This window comes from Aotus nancymaae, unplaced genomic scaffold, assembly GCF_030222135.1.
Source record: "Aotus nancymaae isolate 86718 unplaced genomic scaffold, 86718_ANA_hifiasm-v0.15.2.pri h1tg000014l, whole genome shotgun sequence".
Taxonomy (NCBI): domain Eukaryota; kingdom Metazoa; phylum Chordata; class Mammalia; order Primates; family Aotidae; genus Aotus; species Aotus nancymaae.
In genome coordinates this window covers 105,166,621-105,187,165 of record NW_026988425.1, presented here as the reverse complement: position 1 = coordinate 105,187,165, position 20,545 = coordinate 105,166,621, and the positions used below count along the sequence as shown (strand labels likewise).

The 20,545-nt window shown below is 38.6% G+C and overlaps 1 protein-coding gene across 1 annotated transcript in view; it reads left to right on the top strand.

Moving 5' to 3' along the window:
- The window catches only part of REEP5 (receptor accessory protein 5), a 45,106-nt gene that overhangs the window by 10,427 nt on the left and 14,134 nt on the right, over positions 1-20,545 (top strand). The window contains exon 3 of the mRNA XM_012470100.3: positions 12,059-12,197. Coding sequence (XP_012325523.1) covers positions 12,059-12,197 — 139 coding nt within the window. The remainder of the gene's footprint in view (positions 1-12,058; positions 12,198-20,545) is intronic.

The following is a 20,545-nucleotide window of genomic DNA, read 5'->3' as shown; positions in this document are numbered from 1 at the left end:
ATCACCCCCAGCCAATCTTTTATAAGTCTTTCGTGTTCTGTTTGTTGGTTGTCTCTCTTGCTTTAAAAAGTGACTTCACATACTCTGCAGTGAAAAAGATACGTAACTTTCTGATCACCCATAGTTTCCTACCTTCTTTTTTCTATGAAGGAGAAAAATCTTTTCCTTATTGACATGGAAACAAACTAGTGTTTATGTCTTAAAATGTCTGATTCTTTTTTCCTTCTTATTTGAGATACCGATCATAGGAAAACCATTTTTAATTACTAGGAATTCCTATATCACACTCTCTGATAAATACAGCCAAAAGCAATCCCATGCACGGTAGGCATGGAAGATGGTCAAGTTATGTATTTGCCATAACAAAAAGAATTATAAGCATTATGGTCCATGTTCTTCATATTGAATTTTCAAAGAATCTATCTTGACCTCAAATATTTGCTATTAAACATAAGTTACCACATTAAAAGTAAAATATAAAGCAGATGGACCAGAAGATGATTCCTTTCTGTTCTTTACCAATAGCACATCGTAAAGCTTTTTATCCATAAATATGGATAAAATTAAAATATATATGGATATAAATGGATATATATATATATATTTTAGTGAACTGTTTTTTTTTTTACACTGTCAGTCTCTGGTAATACAGTTGATATTGGTACAACCTGTTTGAATAATAAAGCCAATGCTGTGAAGACATACTATTACTTAATTTTATGTCATTTGGCTAGTTTGAATTGTAGCAACTGAGTTACTTATGAACCATGTACAGTATAGGTAGTGTATATTTAAGTGTCTTGGGATTGAGTAGTCATAAGCATGTGTAGATGGAGCTGATTATTACCTTTTGAGCAAACAGCTAAACTTTTACAAAATTAAATTTTCTCATATATAAAAGGTGGGGATAGGGTACGGGAGAGTTGGGATAACATTTGTCAAATGTTTAGCACAAATCAGGTAGTCTGTAAGTGCTTAATTAAGGGCAGTTAGTTTCATTAACATAGAGGAAAATTGACTTAATGATAGTCATAGTTCTTTAACTTTGTGTCATTAAGCTTTTAATTGATTTAAGGAAAAACCTTCCAAATAGTATTTTCTTTCATTTAGTTTTTCACTTTTATTTTTTGTTCCTTGTATTATTTTTTTCCTGTATTTAAATCAGCTGAAGACATCGTTATTTAAACAACAATAAAACACAATAAATTTTGTTCTTCCAAGTTATAAATATGTGATATGGCCAGTGGTTTTCTTCTGTATTGGTACAATGGTATATATGTTCCTAAGCATCGAGTATAATTTGGACTAACAATTTTTTTTCTTTTTTTTGAGACAGAGTTTTATTCTTGTTGCGCAAGCTGGAGTGCAATAGCATGATCTCGGCTCACCATAATTGCGTCAGCCTCCCGAGTGGCTGGGATTACAGGCATGTGCTGCAATGCCCAGCTAATTTTGTATTTTTAGTAGAGATGGGGTTTCTCCATGTTGGTCAGGCTGGTCTTGAACTCCCGACCTCAGGTGATACACCAGCCTCAGCATCCCAAAGTGCTGGGATTACAGGTATGAACTACCACACCCAGCGGACTAACAATTTTTTAATATTAAACTAAATCTTATGCACAAGAAATATGAACTTTGTCCTAAAAAAGGTAAGAACTGAAATCAGAAATATAAATAGGTTGTACAGTTTACATATAAAAAAGCATTTTGGCTGGGTGTGGTGCAATCCCAGCACTTTGGGAGGCTGAGGCGGGCGGATCACCTGAGGTGGAGAGTTTGAGACCAGCCTGACCAACATGGAAAAACCTTGTCTCTACTAAAAATACAAAAAAATTAGCTGGGTGTGGCATCACATGCCTGTAATCCCAGCTACTCAGGAGGCTGAAGCAGAAGAATTGCTTGAACCCAGTAGGCGGATGTTGTGTTGAGCCGAGATCGTGCCATTGTACTCCAGCCTGGGCAACAAGAGTGAAACTCTGTCTCAAAAAAAAAAAAAGAAGAGAAAAAGAAAAAAAAAGAAAGGCATTTTGATCTATTTTGCGTAGTAAGAATAAAATAGATCTGAATTAAAAACATGTAAAAGTGGATGTTTTCCCAGATGATTTATTGTGTCTGAAATAATTTGAAAAATAGTATGAAAGGTAATCTCTTTCCTGTCTCCCTCCAAGTAAGCATTAGCTGTAAGTATTTTGAAATATTAATTGATAGATGAAACCTCAGCAAGAGAAGAAGAGCAGTTTTTGACCAGTATCAAGATAACTAACCTAAGCTTAGCTTAGAAAGCTTTTGGTGTTGCTGCACACCTTTTATGTCAATTCAGTGAGCTGCAGCCACTTACAGTGGCCTGAACAATAATGACCTTGAATTGTCTCATGTAAGAAGTCTAGAGGTTGAAATTTCAAGGCAGTACAGCAGAAACTTATGCTCTTTTCCAGTGACCTTGGAGTATAATCTTTTTTGCCCCTGCCTGTTTCCTCAACATACAGCAAGATTGTTGCCATATAGTGCTCAGGTCTTCAAGAGCAGGAAGTTGGAAGACCTTTTATTTGTGAGCCTCTCTTATTTTATCAACAGAGGAAAATTTTGTCCCAAAGCCTCCTATCATATTTCATTTTCTGTTTCATTGGTCAGAACTGTGTGGATACCCTTAATTCCAAGGGGGCTAAGAAAGTTAGTATCTAACAAAAGGCAATGGGGTTACCATGGTGGGTTTTGTATTAACCTTGATTTATCCCCTAGGCCTGAGGCAGGAGTCTAGCTTCCCTGAGTCAAGGCAGATCTGCCAGGTACATGTACATAAAATCAGGGCTCTGTGCGTAAGTAGAAAGAAGAAAGACTGGCTAATTGATAGGCAAGGAACAGTGTCTGCTGTTTCCTTGAGCAATGATAGTGACCTGTTGCTATAATAGGATTTCTGAAGCAGCAGTGTTATTGTGAAAATCTGATGATGCTGGTGACCGTCATTCAACAGTGAATAGTTAAGTGTCAGGTAGTGTACAATGGTGAGATTGAGCTGCAGATACAAATTTGGAAGTTATTAGCATATACATGGTATCTAAATTTGTGGGGACAGATACTCTTTCCAGATCAAAACAACCAAAATGGCATGATGGTAATAAAATAGTTTTAAAAATCTGGTATTACAGAATGGCTAGGTGGTAAGTGAATTTTTTTCCTCTTTTTTGTTTTTAAATGGATCTTATTTTTTAGAAAAATTTTAGGTTCACAGTGAAATTGAGCAGAAGATACAAAGATTTCCCATGTACCCACTACGCCTACATGTACACAGCCTCCTCTACCATCAACATCCCCTATCAGAGTGGTATGTTTTTTTGAGATGGAGTCTTGCTCTGTCGCCCAGGCTGGAGTGCAGTGGTGTGATCTCGGCTCACTGCAACCTTTGCCTCCTGGATTCAAGCAGTTCTCCTGCCTCAGCCTCCCTAGTAGCTGGGACTACAAGCGTGCACCACTATGCCTGGCTAATTTTTGTATTTTTAGTAGAGATGGGGTTTTTCCATGTTTGCCAGGCTGGTCTTGAACTCCCGACCTCAAGTGATCCACCTGCCTCGGCCTCCCAAAGTGCTGGGATTACAGGCATGAGCCACCATGTCTGGTCAGAGTGGTATTTTTTTTTTTTAATTGGTGAACCTACATTGATACATCATTATCACCTAAAGTCCTTAGAGGATGTACAGATTACTTGTGTCATGGGTCAGGGAATATCATAGGTTTTCAGAATGATGCCACTTAATTTGGGAAGGAGAGAATATTGATAACCATCCCAGAATCATCTCTGCTCAACCTTGTTTTCTTCAAATGTTAATGCTATTCTTTGGCCATTCTTGGTTCTTGCCTTTGCTTTCAGCAAATAGCCGCCAAGGTGTGAACAAGGAGATGGGCCAGCAAGGGTGGAGTGAACCGGTACAAGTTACTGGGGCCCAGTGGATTGGATGAGGGCTGGCCAGTGAGTTGTGTTCATATATGTACCAGTCCAATGCCAATGTAAAGAATTTCTGCCATTCCACCATTGCAGAGTGGGCCTGAAAAATATTTTTAGCCATGTTCAAATTTCTTCCCACCACCTGCAAATACGAATTTTGAGATTTCAGCTAACTGCTTACTACCTGTAGTATATGGGATTTGGAGTAGGGTATAATTACAATTGATGGGTAACTTTCTAGTCTCCTTTTAGCCTTATTAACAATATAAACCCTCTAAGGGCATAGCCAAAGAAACTAGAGTCTTCTTATCTCTTTTCTTTTTAATCTCTTATCTCCCTATGATAAGTTATTACCAGTTAAGGGAGTATTTACTGAGACTTTCTTAGTGCTTTACATATATGAACTACTTTAATCTCCATAACAGCAGAATGAGGCTTATCATCCATACTGGATAGGTGAACAAACTAAGGCTCAGAGGGACTGGATAACTTGCCCAGGGTCACATATCTAGTAAGTGTAGAGCTAGAAATCAAAGCTAAAAACTAAAGATGGTGAAATAGTGCAAAGCCAGAACAGCACTGAGAAGAAATGAAATGAAGGGAATGGCCTGGCCATTCCATAGTTCAGTGTAATTAGTAATTTATGATAGTTTGTTTTATTTAAGTAGAAAGTTAAAATGAGTCAATTTCATGTGATGGGCTGTGTGGTTCTCTTTACTCTCTGTGTGTCTCTATATATGTGTGTGTTGAAGGCCTTTTAATGCTCTAAAACAAAATAGTGTGTCTGATCATTGTTACAGAAGTTTATAAAAAGAAATCATTAGCTGTTTTCTCAAAGAGAAATTAAATGAATGTATCTGATGTTCACTTCATGTTTGTTTTTAACAAAGCCCTATAGAGAGAACTAGTCTCATCGAAGGAAATTGTTATAGAAAGTCTGATGCTTAGCCGGGCGCAGTCGCTCATGCCTGTAATCCCAGCAATTTGGGAGTCTGAGCTGGGTGAATCACCTGAGGTCAGGAGTTCAAAATCTCTACTAAAAATACAAAAAAATTAGCCAGGCATGGTGGCAGGTGGCTGTAATCCCAGCTACTTAGGAGGCTGAGGCAGGTGAATAGCTTGAACCTGGGAGGCAGAGGTTGCAGTGAGCCGAGATTGTGCCACTGCCCTCCAGCCTGGGGAGCAAGAGCGAGACTCTGTCTCAAAAAAAAGAAAGTCTGATGTTCATTCTTCTTTTCCAAATGAAATCTCCGCTGCCTCACACTTTTGAAAATCAGTATTAGTATATACTCTTTGGAAAGACCATACGTAAAATTCTGTTATTCAGTACTCAGGATTAACTTTACATAATTTGAAATGTATTGCTTATTTTTCTGGATATCATTCTTGGTCTGTAAACACACAAAAATACATCTTTTTTCTGGAGATGGAGTCTTGCTCTGTCACCCAGACTGGAGTGCAGTGGTACGATCTCAGCTCACTGCTACCTCCACCTCCCAGGTTCAAGCAGTTCTCCTACCTCAGCCTCCCAACTAGCTGGGATTACAGGCATGTGCCACCACACCTGACTAATTGTTTTGTGTTTTTAGTAGAGACGGAGTTTCCCCATGTTGGTCAGGCTGGTTTTGAACTGACCTCAAGTGATCCACCCGCCTCAGCCTCCCAAAATGCTGGGATTACGGGCGTTAGCCACCACACCCACTAAAAACATCTTTTTCTAAACAAAAAATTAGAATTCACTTTTTACACTCAACACTGTATCTTGGACATCTTTCCCTATTAATACCCTTTTTATAGGCTTCAGAATATTTCATTATATGGATATGTCAAAATGTAAATAGTCTACTGCCCTTTATATACACATGCTCTGTAACCTTTTAGTTTAATGAGTTAAAATGAGTAAAATTCATTTTAATATAACTCCTTTCTTTACATTTCATTTTGTCTATAAAATGTAGAATTTAAACTAGTTCATCTCCGAGATGTCTTCCAACTCCACACATGGTGAATCCTAATTCTGCTCAATTAATTTTAGAGCTGCCAGCTGCTCCCACAGTTTTGCCAACCATCCTCTGCACTGTAGTCGTGCCTCTGCTGCTCACCCAGCCCTGGCTTCTCTTGATATCTGCTTGGGGGAAGCAAAGTGCTGCCCTAGAACATGGTAGGTGGCTCAGGAGAGAGAATAAGGAAGCCACAGCACTGGGCCTAGGTGACCAAGTTTTAGAACAGTGGTGAGAATATGACAGTAAGGAGTGCAGAGAGCAGTAAGACTGTGGTGTCTGTCCACAGAAGCTGTTAGGTGGGTGTGTCTTCTGGAAGTTCCGAACCCAGGGTCAGTGTGTCTGCCAGAGGATGAGGCAGTACTAGAGAGAGAGGAGCCTGTAAAACAATGGACCAGGCCTGTGGAGAGAGTGGTAGGAATCGTTGCCAGTTGCCATGGGGTCATTTCAGAACTCCTCTGGGGGTTAGCTAGGGGTGAAATGAACTGTGCAGGTTGATGTTCCAGCTAGACAGATACAAGGCTTTTAGATGCAGTTCTCGAAATCTTAGTGAAGAGTTTTATTTTAGTATTGTTATCTTGAATCTTTTTACAAATTTGAGAATATTTAGATGAGGGTTCTAGATCATTAGAGTTGACTTATTCTAATTTTAGTAGAGACATTATTCAGTTTGCCTTCTATGTCCAACTTTTCTTCTCTTTTGGCCTCTTACTCATTACTAGAAAGGGGTAGCTGCCCTCTGGCTACAGCTAATTATTCCCAAACTGGCCATTTAGATTTCCTTTCTTAGAACAAATAGGGGAGGTGCTGTGAAGACTGGAACTTTGAGCTGGTTTCCAAACACAGTTCTGCATTATGATTACCTGCACAGCCTTGTAAGAGCAGCTGAATTATTAAGTCTGAAGAAGAACCCAGACATGTGTATTTTTAATAAGTTCTCTAGAAGGATGTGGATGATCATCCAAGTCTGAGGACCAGTGGACTAGGACACCAACTCAGAACACCATCCTGTTCACTTCTGATAGTTCCCTGCTGCACACCCAGGTGAGTAGGGTGGAGGGTAGACCAGACCTCCAGGGATCTGGACATTAAGACTATGACCCTTCCTCCTATTTTTCTGGTCTGTGACCAGTTTAACCTTTCTCCGGGATCCCCTCCAAAAGTAAGATTGTGACTTCCTATTGTATGTATCTTAATTCAATAAATATTAAATTCCTACTTTGTACCAGACATTTTGCTGAATGCTATCCAGCTTGCCACTGAATTGTTCTCTTAGGAAAACAACATAGAATAGTGAACAAAGCGCAGGCTTTGGAGTTAGTTTTAGGTGTAAGTCCAATCCTTGCTACTCATAGCTGGGTGCCCTGCTTGTGTTATTTCTCTTCACTAAGTCTGTTTCTTCCTCTCAAATACAGGAACAGTACCTATCCCTCACAGCTATTATGAAGGTTAAATTAAATAATTATTAGGTTTCTACCTCTCCATTCTATGGCTTGGCCATTTTGGCTAGACTTCAAGGGACCTAAGAGCATAGACCATATCTTTTTTTTTTTTAATTGCATTTTAGGTTTTGGGGTACATATGAAGAACATGCAAGATTGTTGCATAGGTGCACATGTGGCAGTGTGATTTGCTGCCTTCCTCCCCTTCACCTATATGTGGCATTTCTCCCCATGCTATCCCTCCCCAACCTCCCACTCCCCGCTGTCCCTCCCCTATTTCCCCCCAACAGACCCCAGTGTGTAGTGCTCCCCTCCCTGTGTCTATGTGTTCCCATTGTTCAACACCCGCCTATGACTGAGAACATGCGGTGTTTGATTTTGTGTTCTTGTGTCAGTTTGCTGAGAATGATGGTTTCCAGGTTCATCTATGTCCCTACAAAGGACGCGAACTCATCGTTCTTGATGGCTGCATAATATTCCATGGTGTATATGTGCCACATTTTCCCTGTCCAGTCTATCATCGATGGGCATTTGGGTTGGTTCCAGGTCTTTGCTATTGTAAACTGTGCTGCTATGAACATTCATGTGCATGTGTCTTTACAGTAGAATGATTTATAATCCTTTGGATATATACTCAGTAATGGGATTGCTGGGTCAAATGGAATTTCTATTTCTAGGTCTTTGAGGAATTGCCACACTGTCTTCCACAATGGTTGAACTAATTTACATGCCCACCAACAGTGTAAAAGTGTTCCTATTTCTCCACATCCTCTCCAGCATCTGTTGTCTCCAGATTTTTTAATGATCGCCATTCTAACTGGCATGAGATGGTATCTCAATGTGGTTTTGATTTGCATTTCTGTAATGACCAGTGATGATGAGCATTTTTTCATATGTTTGTTGGCCTCATGTATGTCTTCTTTTGTAAAGTGTCTGTTCATATCCTTCGCCCACTTTTGAATGGGCTTGTTTGTTTTTTTCTTGTAAATCTGTTTTAGTTCTTTGTAAATTCTGGATATCAGCCCTTTGTCAGATGGGTAAGCTGCAAAAATTTTTTCCCATTCTGTTGGTTGCTGATTCACTCTAATGACTGTTTCTTTTGCTGTGCAGAAGCTGTGGCGTTTGATTGGGCCCCATTTGTCTATTTTGGCTTTTGTTACCAATGCTTTTGGTGTTTTGGTCATGAAGTCCTTGCCTACGCCTATATCCTGAATGGTTTTGCCTAGATTTTCTTCTATGGTTTTTATGGTGTTAGGTCTTATGTTTAAGTCTTTAATCCATCTGGAGTTAATTTTAGTGTAAGGTGTCAGGAAGGGGTCCAGTTTCTGCTTTCTGCATATGGCTAGCCAGTTTTTCCAACACCACTTATTAAACAGGGAATCATTTCCCCATTGCTTGTTTTTGCCAAGTTTGTCAAAGATTGGATGGTTGTAGATATGTTGTGTTGCCTCCAAGGCCTCTGTTCTGTTCCATTGGATAGACCATATCTTATGGTTTCATGAATCCTCTATGTTGCCTAAATTGCTCTTTATTCTGATACACCGAGTTGGAATATGATTCATGTGTAAAGGACAGTAGAGTGTATTGTTGGAGAATCACTGAACTTGACAAGGAAGTCTATTCAGAAGGTATATAAGTAGCCTGGGCATGGTAGCTCATGCCTGTAATCCTAGTACTTTGGGAGGCTGAGGCAGGAGGATCACTTGAGCCTATGGAGTTTGAGACCAGCCTGGGCAATGTGGCAAAACCCTGTCTCTACAAAAAAGTACAAAAGTTAGCCAGTCATGATGGTGTGCACCTGTAGTCCCAGCTACTGGAGAGGCTGATGTGGGAGGATGGCTTGAGTCCAGGAGGTTGAGGTTACAGTGAGCTGTGATCATGCCACTGTGCTTCAGCCTGGGTGACAGAGCAAGACCCTGTCTCAATCAATCAATCAATATTTTAAAAAAAGGTATATAAGTAAATAGCATTTAGAAAACTGTTTTAAGCTTTTTTCTTCTTTCACCATGACTACATTGGGCACTTCACCTTTTTGAACCTCAGGGTCCTGAGTGAGCTAGACCATCTGTTCCCTTTTTTCTTGTTTTGGGTAGTTTATGATTGTTATGACACATAAAGACTTTTTTAAAATGAATATTGTGCTATTTTAAAACAATAACTAAATGGCTTCAATAATATGAGAAGATCTATTTGAAAAATCTCTTCAGCTTAATAGACTGTGGTTCTTTTCCTGGCTTCCCTCATGTGCCTTGGTTTTCTACAATGTTGTGATCAATGTATGCATTCAATTTGGAGTTCTTTCAGTGTTACTATATGGTTTTCTACTATATTAACATGGGGACTTTGGAAGTCATATTGTAGATATGAATTAAAATTTTTTTTTTATTCCTAAAAGAGCTGAACTGTTAGGTTTTCTGTTTTTCAATCTGTGGACCTGACTAACATTTAAAAAATAATGAAATAAATGAAATTTAAAATAGCAGAATGGTTTCAGGAAACATCTATTTCAGTTTATATTTTTATGTGAAGATGTATGTTTACTGGATCACTTACTGAGGGTCATGGCTAAAAGAATTTAAAAGACACTGAATTAAGTAATAATGACAGTCCCATCACATTTTGAGTTTTCATGTCATAGTCTAGAAAAGACTGTTTAATTCCCAGGTATGTCCTGAGAGTTCCTTCCTTTGGAAGTACATAGTAGGTTTTTTAGTCGTAAAATGCTTTGGTTCACAAAACTAAGACCTTACGTGAAATGTAACTATGTATCTCCTCTGTCCAGAATGAATGTACAGGAAACAAATTCTTATTATACTAATAACTAAATAAATCCACTTAAATATGGATAAGCCATACTATACCAAATGAAACACAGTAGGGGAAGAAATCGTATACATAAAGGGTATACTGTGTTCTTTGGTTAACATGCTTGCCTATACTTTTCCTTTGGCCCTCTATTAGTCAGCTTCTATCTGAAGGAAGCTAAAAAAAGACAGACTGTGTGCATACATTACAAGCCATTTTTTAATAATCAGCTCTCTTAAATTCATTTTATATGATTCTTGTACTTTGAAAAATTTGGGGCCAGGTGTGGGAGCCACCATACAGCACTTTGGGAGGCTGAGGCAGGATTGCTTGAAGCTAAGAGTTTGAGACCAGCTTGGCAACATAGTGAGAACTTGTCTTTACTAAAAATTTAGAAAGTAGCTAGGTGTGGTGTTGTGCACCTGTAGTCCCAGCTACTTGGGAGGCTGAGGTGAGGGGAATTACATGAGCACAGAAGTTCTAGGTTGCAGTGAGCTATGATTATACAACTGCATTCCAGCCTGAACAAAGAGACCCTGTCTCAAAAAAATAAAAATTTTGCCTAGTCTTGAAGTTCAAAGCAACATTCACTTTATCACTTGTGCCTGTGTCTTCCTCATTAGTAATCTTCTCATTGAGCTATTTTTCCCCTTTGGTTATTTTTTAAAACTCACATAGCTGCTTCCAATTAACTGTATAAGGGCTTTCTTAGTGAGTGACTCAGCATGATTTAGCAGTCTCTTTGGGGAGCTGATTTTATGGAGCAGCCAATGTATTTGTTTTCTGAAAATTTTTTATTTCAATAGGTTTTTGGGGAACAGGTGGTGTTTGGTTACATGGTTAAGTTTTTTAGTGGTGATTTCTGAGATTTTGGTGCACCCATCAACCAAGCAGGGTACACCATACCCAATGTGTAGTTCTTTTATCCCTCACCCCACTCCCACCCTTTCCCCTGAATCCCCAAAGTCCGTTGTATCATTCCTATGCCTTTGCGTCCTCATAGCTTAGCTCCCTGCCAATCTATTTTCAGTAGTTAACCTGTCTTATAGGCTAAACAAGATTTGGAGTTCTTTTAGTTTACTCTTTCAGTCCAGCTCAGTTATGATAAACATCTAGATCTGTTAGGATAGGATAAGAAATTGTAGAGCTTCAGGTTTAGAATAATGAGATTCCTAGGACTGAAGGAAATGTCTGTGATTTAGAAGAGAGAATGATTTTAAATTTATTTCTATCCATTTGAAGAATGAATTTTGTTTAAGCAATAGTTAGGGTTGGGAAAGTCCTGTTATTAACTGAGGAGGGGAGGAAGTCCACAGCCTGTGGATCAGATAAAGACATTCTGAGCTAAATGAACACCATGATGTTTGTTTTCACTCACTTACTATAAAATATGCTGTGGATTTTGGGCAGTGCCTAACCTATGTACCAAATGTTGCTTTATGGGAAATTCCTATTAAATTCAATTATTAAAAGCACATAAAAACTTGGTTATGATAAGAGAATTCTTCCTGATATATCCCTGGTGGCAGGACCCAGCTTGAGAGTGGAAATTGGTCTAGTTCTTACCTCTAATCACTGGTGGTATATTCTAGGTCTTTGGGGGAGGCCTTAGCAGGATGGAGATACAGGGCAGTGACAGCTAGTGCTGGTTTCTCTGGTGACCAGGAGACTAGAAACAAGTGGTTATAATGGTTTGTCCTGATATCCACATTGCTTTGAGTCTTTAAGCTGTACTCTTGCATCTAGTGACACAGTACCTATATGTACCTGAGTTTCTCAGTGGTATCGGAGGACAGGCTATGAAAGTGTGTTTGAAAATGTTTCATTGATATCTTACTAAATGGTATACTTTCTTTTGTACTGCCTTTCAGAATTAAAGCTATAGAGAGTCCCAACAAAGAAGATGATACCCAGTGGCTGACCTACTGGGTAGTGTATGGTGTGTTCAGCATTGCTGAATTCTTCTCTGATCTTTTCCTGTCATGGTTCCCCTTCTACTACATGCTGAAGGTATGTTGGTTTTCCTTACCACTAAAACTCCATCTCAGTACCTGTATAGAAGAAGTAGGAATAAATGCTTGAATGTTGTACATCTGTGACTCTGTTTCAGATTATGAAGAAGACAGGCCTGGGCAACAGAGCAAGACCCTGTCTCAAAAAAAAAAAAAAAATGCTCTTCAGTTGGACTTTACAGTATACTTATTCTTGAAGGTTTTTATTTCCCCTGGAATTAATAATTGTTATTTGTATATTCAAACCTATTTGTAGCATCCTTATTTCAGTTTGTCCTACTTATTCTACATTTCTGTGTACTTTCCTTTTAAATTTTTATTTACTTTTTAAAAAATATACATTTTTTATAGAGAGGAGGGCTAGCTTTGTTGTCCAGGCTGGACTTGAACTCTTGGGCTCAAGCAAGCCACTTGCCTCGGCCTCCCGAGTAGCTGGGACTAAATAGGTATACACCACTGCAGCTGGCTACGCTTTTAAATATTTTTATCTAAAGAAATATAGATATAGGAAATTAAAATAGGAAGCTCCATCACCCCAACAACCATCACAAATGGTAGAATCTTGAGTTTTAGTTCTAGCTAATTATGGATATATATTTCTTTTTCTTTGGTCTTAGCTTTTTTTTTAAAAAAAAAATATTTTTATTTGTACTTCTTCCTGAGAGATTTCTCAATCTAACCTCCTTTTTTTTTTTTGAGATAGAGTCTTGCTCTTTTGCCCAGGCTGGAGTGCAGTGGCACCATCTCTGCTCATTGTAACCTCTGCCTCCCAAGTTCAAGTGACTGTCCTGTCTCAGCCTCTCGAGTAGCTGTGATTATAGGCATATGCCACCATGCCTGGCCAATTTTTGTATTTTTTTAGTAGAGATGGAGTTTCACCATGTTGGCCAGGCTGCTCTCAAACTCTTGACCTTAAGCAATTTATCCACCTCGGCCTCCCAAAGTGCTAGGATTACAGGCATGAGCCACCGTGCTCCGCCTCAATCTGACCTTCTAATTTTCAACTGTATTCCTTGATTATATTATATCCATTATGCTATTCCTGCCATATACTGTATTCTTCAACTATCATATTGTTCATACCTAATGTTTTTGCTTGACTCTGTTCTGTTTTCTTGTTCTTGTTTCATATTGCTAATATTTTCTCATTTCTTTTAGTGTGGTTACTGCTTCCCAGTTTAAAATTCTTGGTCAGCACTTCTAATATTTTTGCTCCTGACAAAAATCTGTAGCTGACTGTGTTGTTTTTCTTTTAAAATGTACTCTTGGCTGAGCATGGTGGCTCACGCCTGCAATCCTAGTGCTTTGGGAGGCTGAGGCAGGCAAATTGCCTGAGCTCAGGAATTCGATACCAGCCTGGGCAACACGGTAAAACCCTGTCTCTACTAAAATACAAAAGAAATTGGCCAGACATGGCAGCGTGCCCCTGTAGTCCCAGCTACTCAGGAGGCTGAGGCAGGAGAACTGCTTGGAACCTGGGAGGCAGAGGTCGCAGTGAACCGAGTTTGCACCACTGCACTCCAGCCTGGGCAAAAGGGGGAGACTCCATTTCTTAAAAAAGAAAGAAAGAAAGAAAGAAATGTACTCTTAAAATATATTGTTATTTTTGTCTACAAACTCCTTTTCATCCATGAGTATCAGCTATCCTATCAGGCACTGGAATGGAGAGGGCCCCAGTCCATGCTAGTACTAGTAAGTTGTGGGTAGCGGGTGGATGAGACCTAGGAGTGGGGGGCCCCAGGGACAGAGGAACCATAGTTAACCACTCTTCACCTACAAAACAGCTCCTCAGGTCAAAGCTTCACTGTACCGACCCCCTCCACCCCAGCAAAGCAGCATCAAAAGGAAGTGTTCTGGGTTATAGTTCACAGTTCCAGGGGTTGGAGCAGGAGGAGTAGGGAAATAACTGCCCTTAATTAGTGTCCATCTGCTTTCCTCAGTGACTTTTATGCCAAAACCTCTGTTTTAGAAAAAAGTAGAGGACAGTATTTTTTAATTTTGAGGTATAGAAGCAAGACAAAATACAAAAGTCACAAAGAAAAAGACTTGATAAATTCAACTAAATAAAATGTCTAAAAATTAAATTTCTATATGACAGTAGGCAGTATAAACAAAGTTAAAATAATGACAGACTGGGAAGACAGATTTACAATATATACACCAAATAAGGAATATCCAGAATACATAGCAATTTCTGTAAGTAAAAAGAAAAATGGGAAAAGGTTCTAAATATGTATTTCACAGAAGAGAAAAAATATGAATGGGTAGTAAACAGCTCACCAGTGATCTGGGAAATGTGAGTTAAAATAGCGAAATCCCATATTTTGTTCATTAAACTGGCAGAGACTTCAAACATTGCAAATATCTGGTATTGGTGAATGTATAGGGAAACGGACATGTGATGGAACAGGATGAACATCTGAAATCTGAAATCCTAAATGCTTCAAAATCCCAAACTTTTTGAGTGCCCACATGGTGATCAAAAGAAATGCTCACTGGAGCATTTAAATTTTAGAGTTTCTGATTTGGTATGCTCAGTTAGTATAATATACATATTCCAAAATATCAGTAAATGTGAAATCCAAAACACTTTTAGTCCCAAGCATTTCAGATAAGGGATATTAACAGGGTAGTGGTATAAATTGGAATAACCTTTTTAAGGGACCTTTTAACAATTTCTTATTGAACTGAAAGATACTCTAACAATTCTAAGAAAATAGTCACCGTGTATTAAAGAGCTACATAAAGATATTCATGGCAGCATTTTTTGTCGTAAACTGTATATAATATGAACTGCATAATGTAAACATTATAACTGAAATGTCCATCAGCAGGTAAATGGTTAAATGAATTAATAGCATATCCATACAGTTAAATGGAATGAAATGGATCCATATGTGCAGACCCAGAAATTTTTGCATAATTTAGTAATTATGAAAAGGTATAGAGGACAGTTGTGCTAGCTTTTGCCTATAATTCCAGCATACTTGAAGGCCAAGGCAGAAAGATTGCTTGAGGCCAGGACTTTGACACCAGCCTGGGCAACATGGTGAGATCCTGTTTCCACACATATAAATTGAAAAATTAGCCAGGCTCTCAGATCACAGCATGATGACCAAAAACAAACAAACAAAAGCCAGGCATGGTGGTGCATGCCTGTGGTCCCACCTACTCAGGAGGCTGAGGTGGGAGGATGGTTTGAGCCCAGGAGTTCAAGGCCATAGTAAGCTATGATCATACCACTGCACTGCAGCCTGGGTGACAGAGTGAGACCCTGTCTCAAAAAAGAAAAAAACGTTATAGTACATTAAATACAGTATGACACCATTTATGGTTATAAAAGAAAAAGACAGGACACTTTATATAGTGTCTTGTCTTTTAAAGTTTAAAAAATTGAATGAAAATATGCTCAGTATAGATTCTTTTCTATTTTTGAATGACATCACCACAGAATGCCTTGTAAGGCAATTAAGAATTTTCCTTTCAAAACTGATGGAAGAAAATAAAAATTGGTCTGTGAAAAGATTTAAGATTTCAAAGATTGGATTTTTTTTCTTTGTATTATTCGAAGAAATTTAACATTTATAAAAATGTTTTATAATCTTTAATTTGGACATGACATAATTTAAACTTCAAATAATTTTAAAGCCTTTAATAAGATCCATCTAACGGTAGGGACTTCACAGTGCAGTCCCTCGTGGAAAGAAACTTGGCTTTTGCTTTGGGCCCACCTGCTTGTGGCAGTGAATAGTATCTTGTGAGAAGAACTACTTGCAGTAGTACCTGACCTCAAACTTCCAAAACGTGAGCAAGCTTGACTTCTAGCCTGCTCCTAATCACCTCTGCTAATGGAGGCCACACGGGTAGAGAGAGGATCCAAAATAAATGATAGTCACTGAATCATTTATATTTAGTTTTGAAGTTCATTTAAAATATTGCTTTGCAGCAAATTTTCTACCCTAATGTTAAAATGAATGTGTATCCATTAGTAGTCTCCAGCTGCGTGGCATCATAGTTTTCATGGGAGTGAATTTATTGCCTATGTTCCAAATAGATAATATACTTGAAAGGATTAAAAATTCATGATGCTGTCAATAAAAATGCTTTCTTCCTGCATTAGTGGCATATTCTGAATGACTTAGTAAACAGACTGAGAAAAATACTCTGAATTGCAGAGTCTGTAGAAGGTTCAGGAGAGTATCAAATTTTAAGTAGAATCTATCTTACCCCATGCTGTTGGAATCGCATGCTGACTGGAAGTGTGGAAAAGAAATTTACAAGTAAGGACTTTTTTTGGGGGTGGGGCGTGGTTTGAGACAGAGTCTCGCTGTATCCTCTAGGCTAGAGTGCAGTGGCACCATCATGGCTCACTGCAACCACCGCCTCTGGAGTTCAAGTAATACTCCCACCATAGCCTCCCAAGTATCTGGGATTACAGGCATGCACTACCACACCTGGCTAATTTTTGTATTTTTAGTAGAGGTGGGGTTTTGTCATGTTTGCCAGGCTGGTCTCAAACTCCTGACCTCAAGTGATGTGCCCGCTTTGGCCTCCCAAAGTGGTGGGATTACAGGCGTGAGCCACCGCTCCTGGCCCAAGGACATGTTTAATATATATATATTTTTTGCAGAGTTAATATTGTTGGCTTTATTTTCATTTTTCTTTTTTTTTTTTCAGTTTAGTTTAATCTGTTTTTTTTTTAATTGCATTTTAGGTTTTGGGGTACATGTGAAGAACATGCAAGATTGTTGCATAGGTACACACATGGCAGCGTGATTTGCTGCCTTCCTCCCCTTCACCTATATCTGGCATTTCTCCCCATGCTATCTCTCCCCAACTCCCCACCCCTTACTGTCCCTCCCCTATTTCCCCCCAACAGACCCCAGTGTGTGATGCTCCCCTCCCTGTGTCCATGTTGAAGGAAAATAAAAAGAACCAATGGCTAGGCATCAAAGCTTAGTTGAGAAGATAACATATGATGTATTTAGGTAGAAATTGGATCACGCATGTACTGAGCTTTGCTCTGACATCTGGCTTTGAGAAAGAGGGTTTAAAAATAAATTTAAAATCTTTTTTCCTTGATTATGAAATTTATGTATGCTCATTCCTTTATTCAGCAGACATTTATTTAGAACCCTCATGTACCAGATTTTGTTCTACGTCTAGGAGATATTTTGGTGATTAAAACAAAGCCCTTGCTGTCCTACTGTTTACATTTGTGAGTGTGTGTTGGGATGTGTTTTATGTAGGGAGGAAAATAACATTTGTAATCCTACATCTTAGAGTAGCCTTCCCATTTTTAAAAATGTGCAAATATATTGGTCTATGTATATAAATACAAACAGAACTCTGTGTGTGTATGTATGTGTGTGTGTATATCTATATGTACGTATGTATGTATTGCTATCTTAACCATATATGTGTGGTTGAGACCACATATGTAATTCTGTGTCTTGCTTTTTTTAATTAACACAGCATTATGAGTATTGTCTTATGTTATTAAATATTCTTTGACACAGCTGTCTAATCTATTATCAGTAATTTACCCATTTCCCAACTGAAAGACATTTAGGACATTTGTCATACGATTATACGTAATGCTGCAATTAATATCTTTGTATCCCATGTTTACCTTCATTTAAATCATTTTCTAGATTTATTTTTAGAACAAGGTTAAGTAAACTCTGGCAGGATTAAGTCCTGACACAGTTTGTCACCTGTGGTATTTCACCCATTGACAGCGAATATAACATTTTTCTTCTTTTTTTTTTTTTTTTTTTTTTTTGAGCCCAGGAGTTTGAGACCACCCTGAGCTCTTTTGCCCAGGCTGGAGTGAAGTTAATCTCAGCTCACTGCAACCTCTGCCTCCCAGGTTCAAGCAATTCTCCTGCCTCAGCCTCCCGAGCAGCTGGAATTACAGGCACCTGCCACTACACCCAGCTAATTTTTGTATTTTTAGTAGAGACAGGGTTTTACCATGTTGGCCAGGCTGGTCTCGAACTCCTGACCTCAGGTGATCCACCTGCCTTGGCCTCCCAAAGTGCTAGGATTACAGGTATGAGCCATCGTGCCTGGCAACATTTTTCTTCTTAATCTTTTTAGGAGGCTAAAAAGACAGGGAAATCTTTCCTTTAACATGTTACTTTTAAGCTTTTATTTGTGCACGCTGAGCAGTAACATGTTTTATTTCCTTTAACATGTTATTTTTAAGGTTTTAAATTTAGCTTGTAACTATTCTGTAGCTACATTGCAGAGGCTTTCTTAGATTTCTGTTTCTGATCAAGTCACTGTAGCAATCAGGAAGTCAGTATTAAAGTACATTTTTTCTGACATTAACTCTCAGTTCCCTAACTGCATGTTAAGCATACCCCTACCTGGGAAATACCTCTTCTGGGGGAAAATCAGATGGTGACAGCATTAGAAACACAGATGGAATAGAATGGCCTGTTATAATTTGTAATTTAAGGAGTCACTGTGTCAGTGCTAATAGTGCCAAGAGTTCAGTTAAAATAGTATGGACTCTGTCTGAACTACAGGCAGCAGTGGGCTTGTGGGTCTCCTTGGGAGTATCATCAACTAGCACTTTGAGGGCAGCTTAATTGAAAAGACGGCCAGATCTGTGTGAGTGATTTTAATAAACTCAGAGTATTCCTGGGCTGTGGAATAGTTACATAGATTAAGAAGAGGGGGTTGTAAGAGGCAGCAGCTGAATATCACCTTGAGAGTTGAACAGTAATTAACTTTATTTTTAATATAAGAAAATGATTTCATTTGAGAACTGGAAAATGCTAAGGATGTAGCTAGAGAGCAGTAATTATTTTACTGTCTCAAGACAATAGCTAGAGGGTACCAGAAAGTAGTAAATTAACAGTCTGCAGTCTAGCCTATGAAATAATCACATTGAAGAGGTACAAAACTGTGGACACTTGACTTGATTCAAACAAAAAGGATAATCAGCTTGTCTGGATTGCTCAAGGGTTGGTATTTACGTAGGCAGGTAATATTTCAGAGATTTTCTACAATAAGAACTTTAGGATTTGGTAATACTACTACTGTATTGTATACTTCTTCAAGTACATTAATTTGTGACTTTCCTAAAACCCTGCAGAAGAGAAAACTGTCTCTTAGGTTGATTTGCCTAAAGTCATAAAACATACCTTACCTCTTCTGATTCTTAATCCAATGAGTCATTTTCAGTTCACCTTAATGCCTCTGGTTTTAATATGGACATCTGTCTCTCTATTGATAGTTGAGGTATTGCCATGTTGGCCAGGCTGGTCTTGAACTCCTGACCTCAAGTGATCCATGCGCCTTGGCCTTCCAAAGTGCTGGGATTACAGGTGTGAGCCACCATGCCTGGCTTAGTCCATACTTAGAAGATTTTGTTTATAGCTGCAACTGTCACTGATTCTACTTATGAGTATCTTATGATGTATTCTAGTATTGTTTTGTTTGTACACTTATGTATATTACAAATTACTTTCATTTTGTTTCTGCTTTATATTGCAGTTAGACTATTTTTTTGTAATTAAGTATATCATAAATTTGAATTTCATTTCATGTACTAAAGGGAGAGTTCTAAAATATTTGTTTATGGCCAGGCATGGTGGCTCATGCCTGTAATCCCAGTACTTTGGGAGGCCAAGGCAGGTGGATTAACTGAGGCCAGGAGTTCAAGACCAGCCTGGCCAACATGGCAAAACCCCATCTCTACTAAAAATAAAAAAAATTAGCCTGGCATGGTGGCACATGTCTGTAATCCCAGCTACTCAGGAGGCTGAGGCAGGAGAATCACTTGAACCCAGGAGGCAGAGGTTGCAGTGAGCCAAGATCACGCCACTGCACTCCAGTCTGGGTGACAGAGCGAGACAGACTCTATCTCAAAAATAAAAAATAAAAATAATAAAAATAAATATCTGATTAAATGTTTTTGGTTCTAGGATTTGCTTTCCTCCACTGAAAGCTAATAAATTATCCTGTTAGTAATGTTTCATGGATGTCGGTAGAAAAGACAGTATTCTTGGGTCAGAGAAAGTCCTTGCTATGCTCAGTAATTTTATTTTCTTACAAAATTATAGGGGTAAATTTTTAAATTTTCAATTAATACCTATTTTATAGAGGAAAAAACAGAATTAAGTAATTAAGTAACTTGAACAATGTCTGCTCAGCTAGTAAGTGGCAGAACCAGGATTGGAAGTTAGTTTCTTTGAGCCCATCCTGTTACCCTCTATATACTAGGCTAACTATTCGAATCCCTGTTTGTTGGGTTGAGAGATCTGTATATATCTTTAGATTGAGATTTTAGGCTGTGTGCAGTGCCTCACACCTGTAATCCCTAGCACTTTG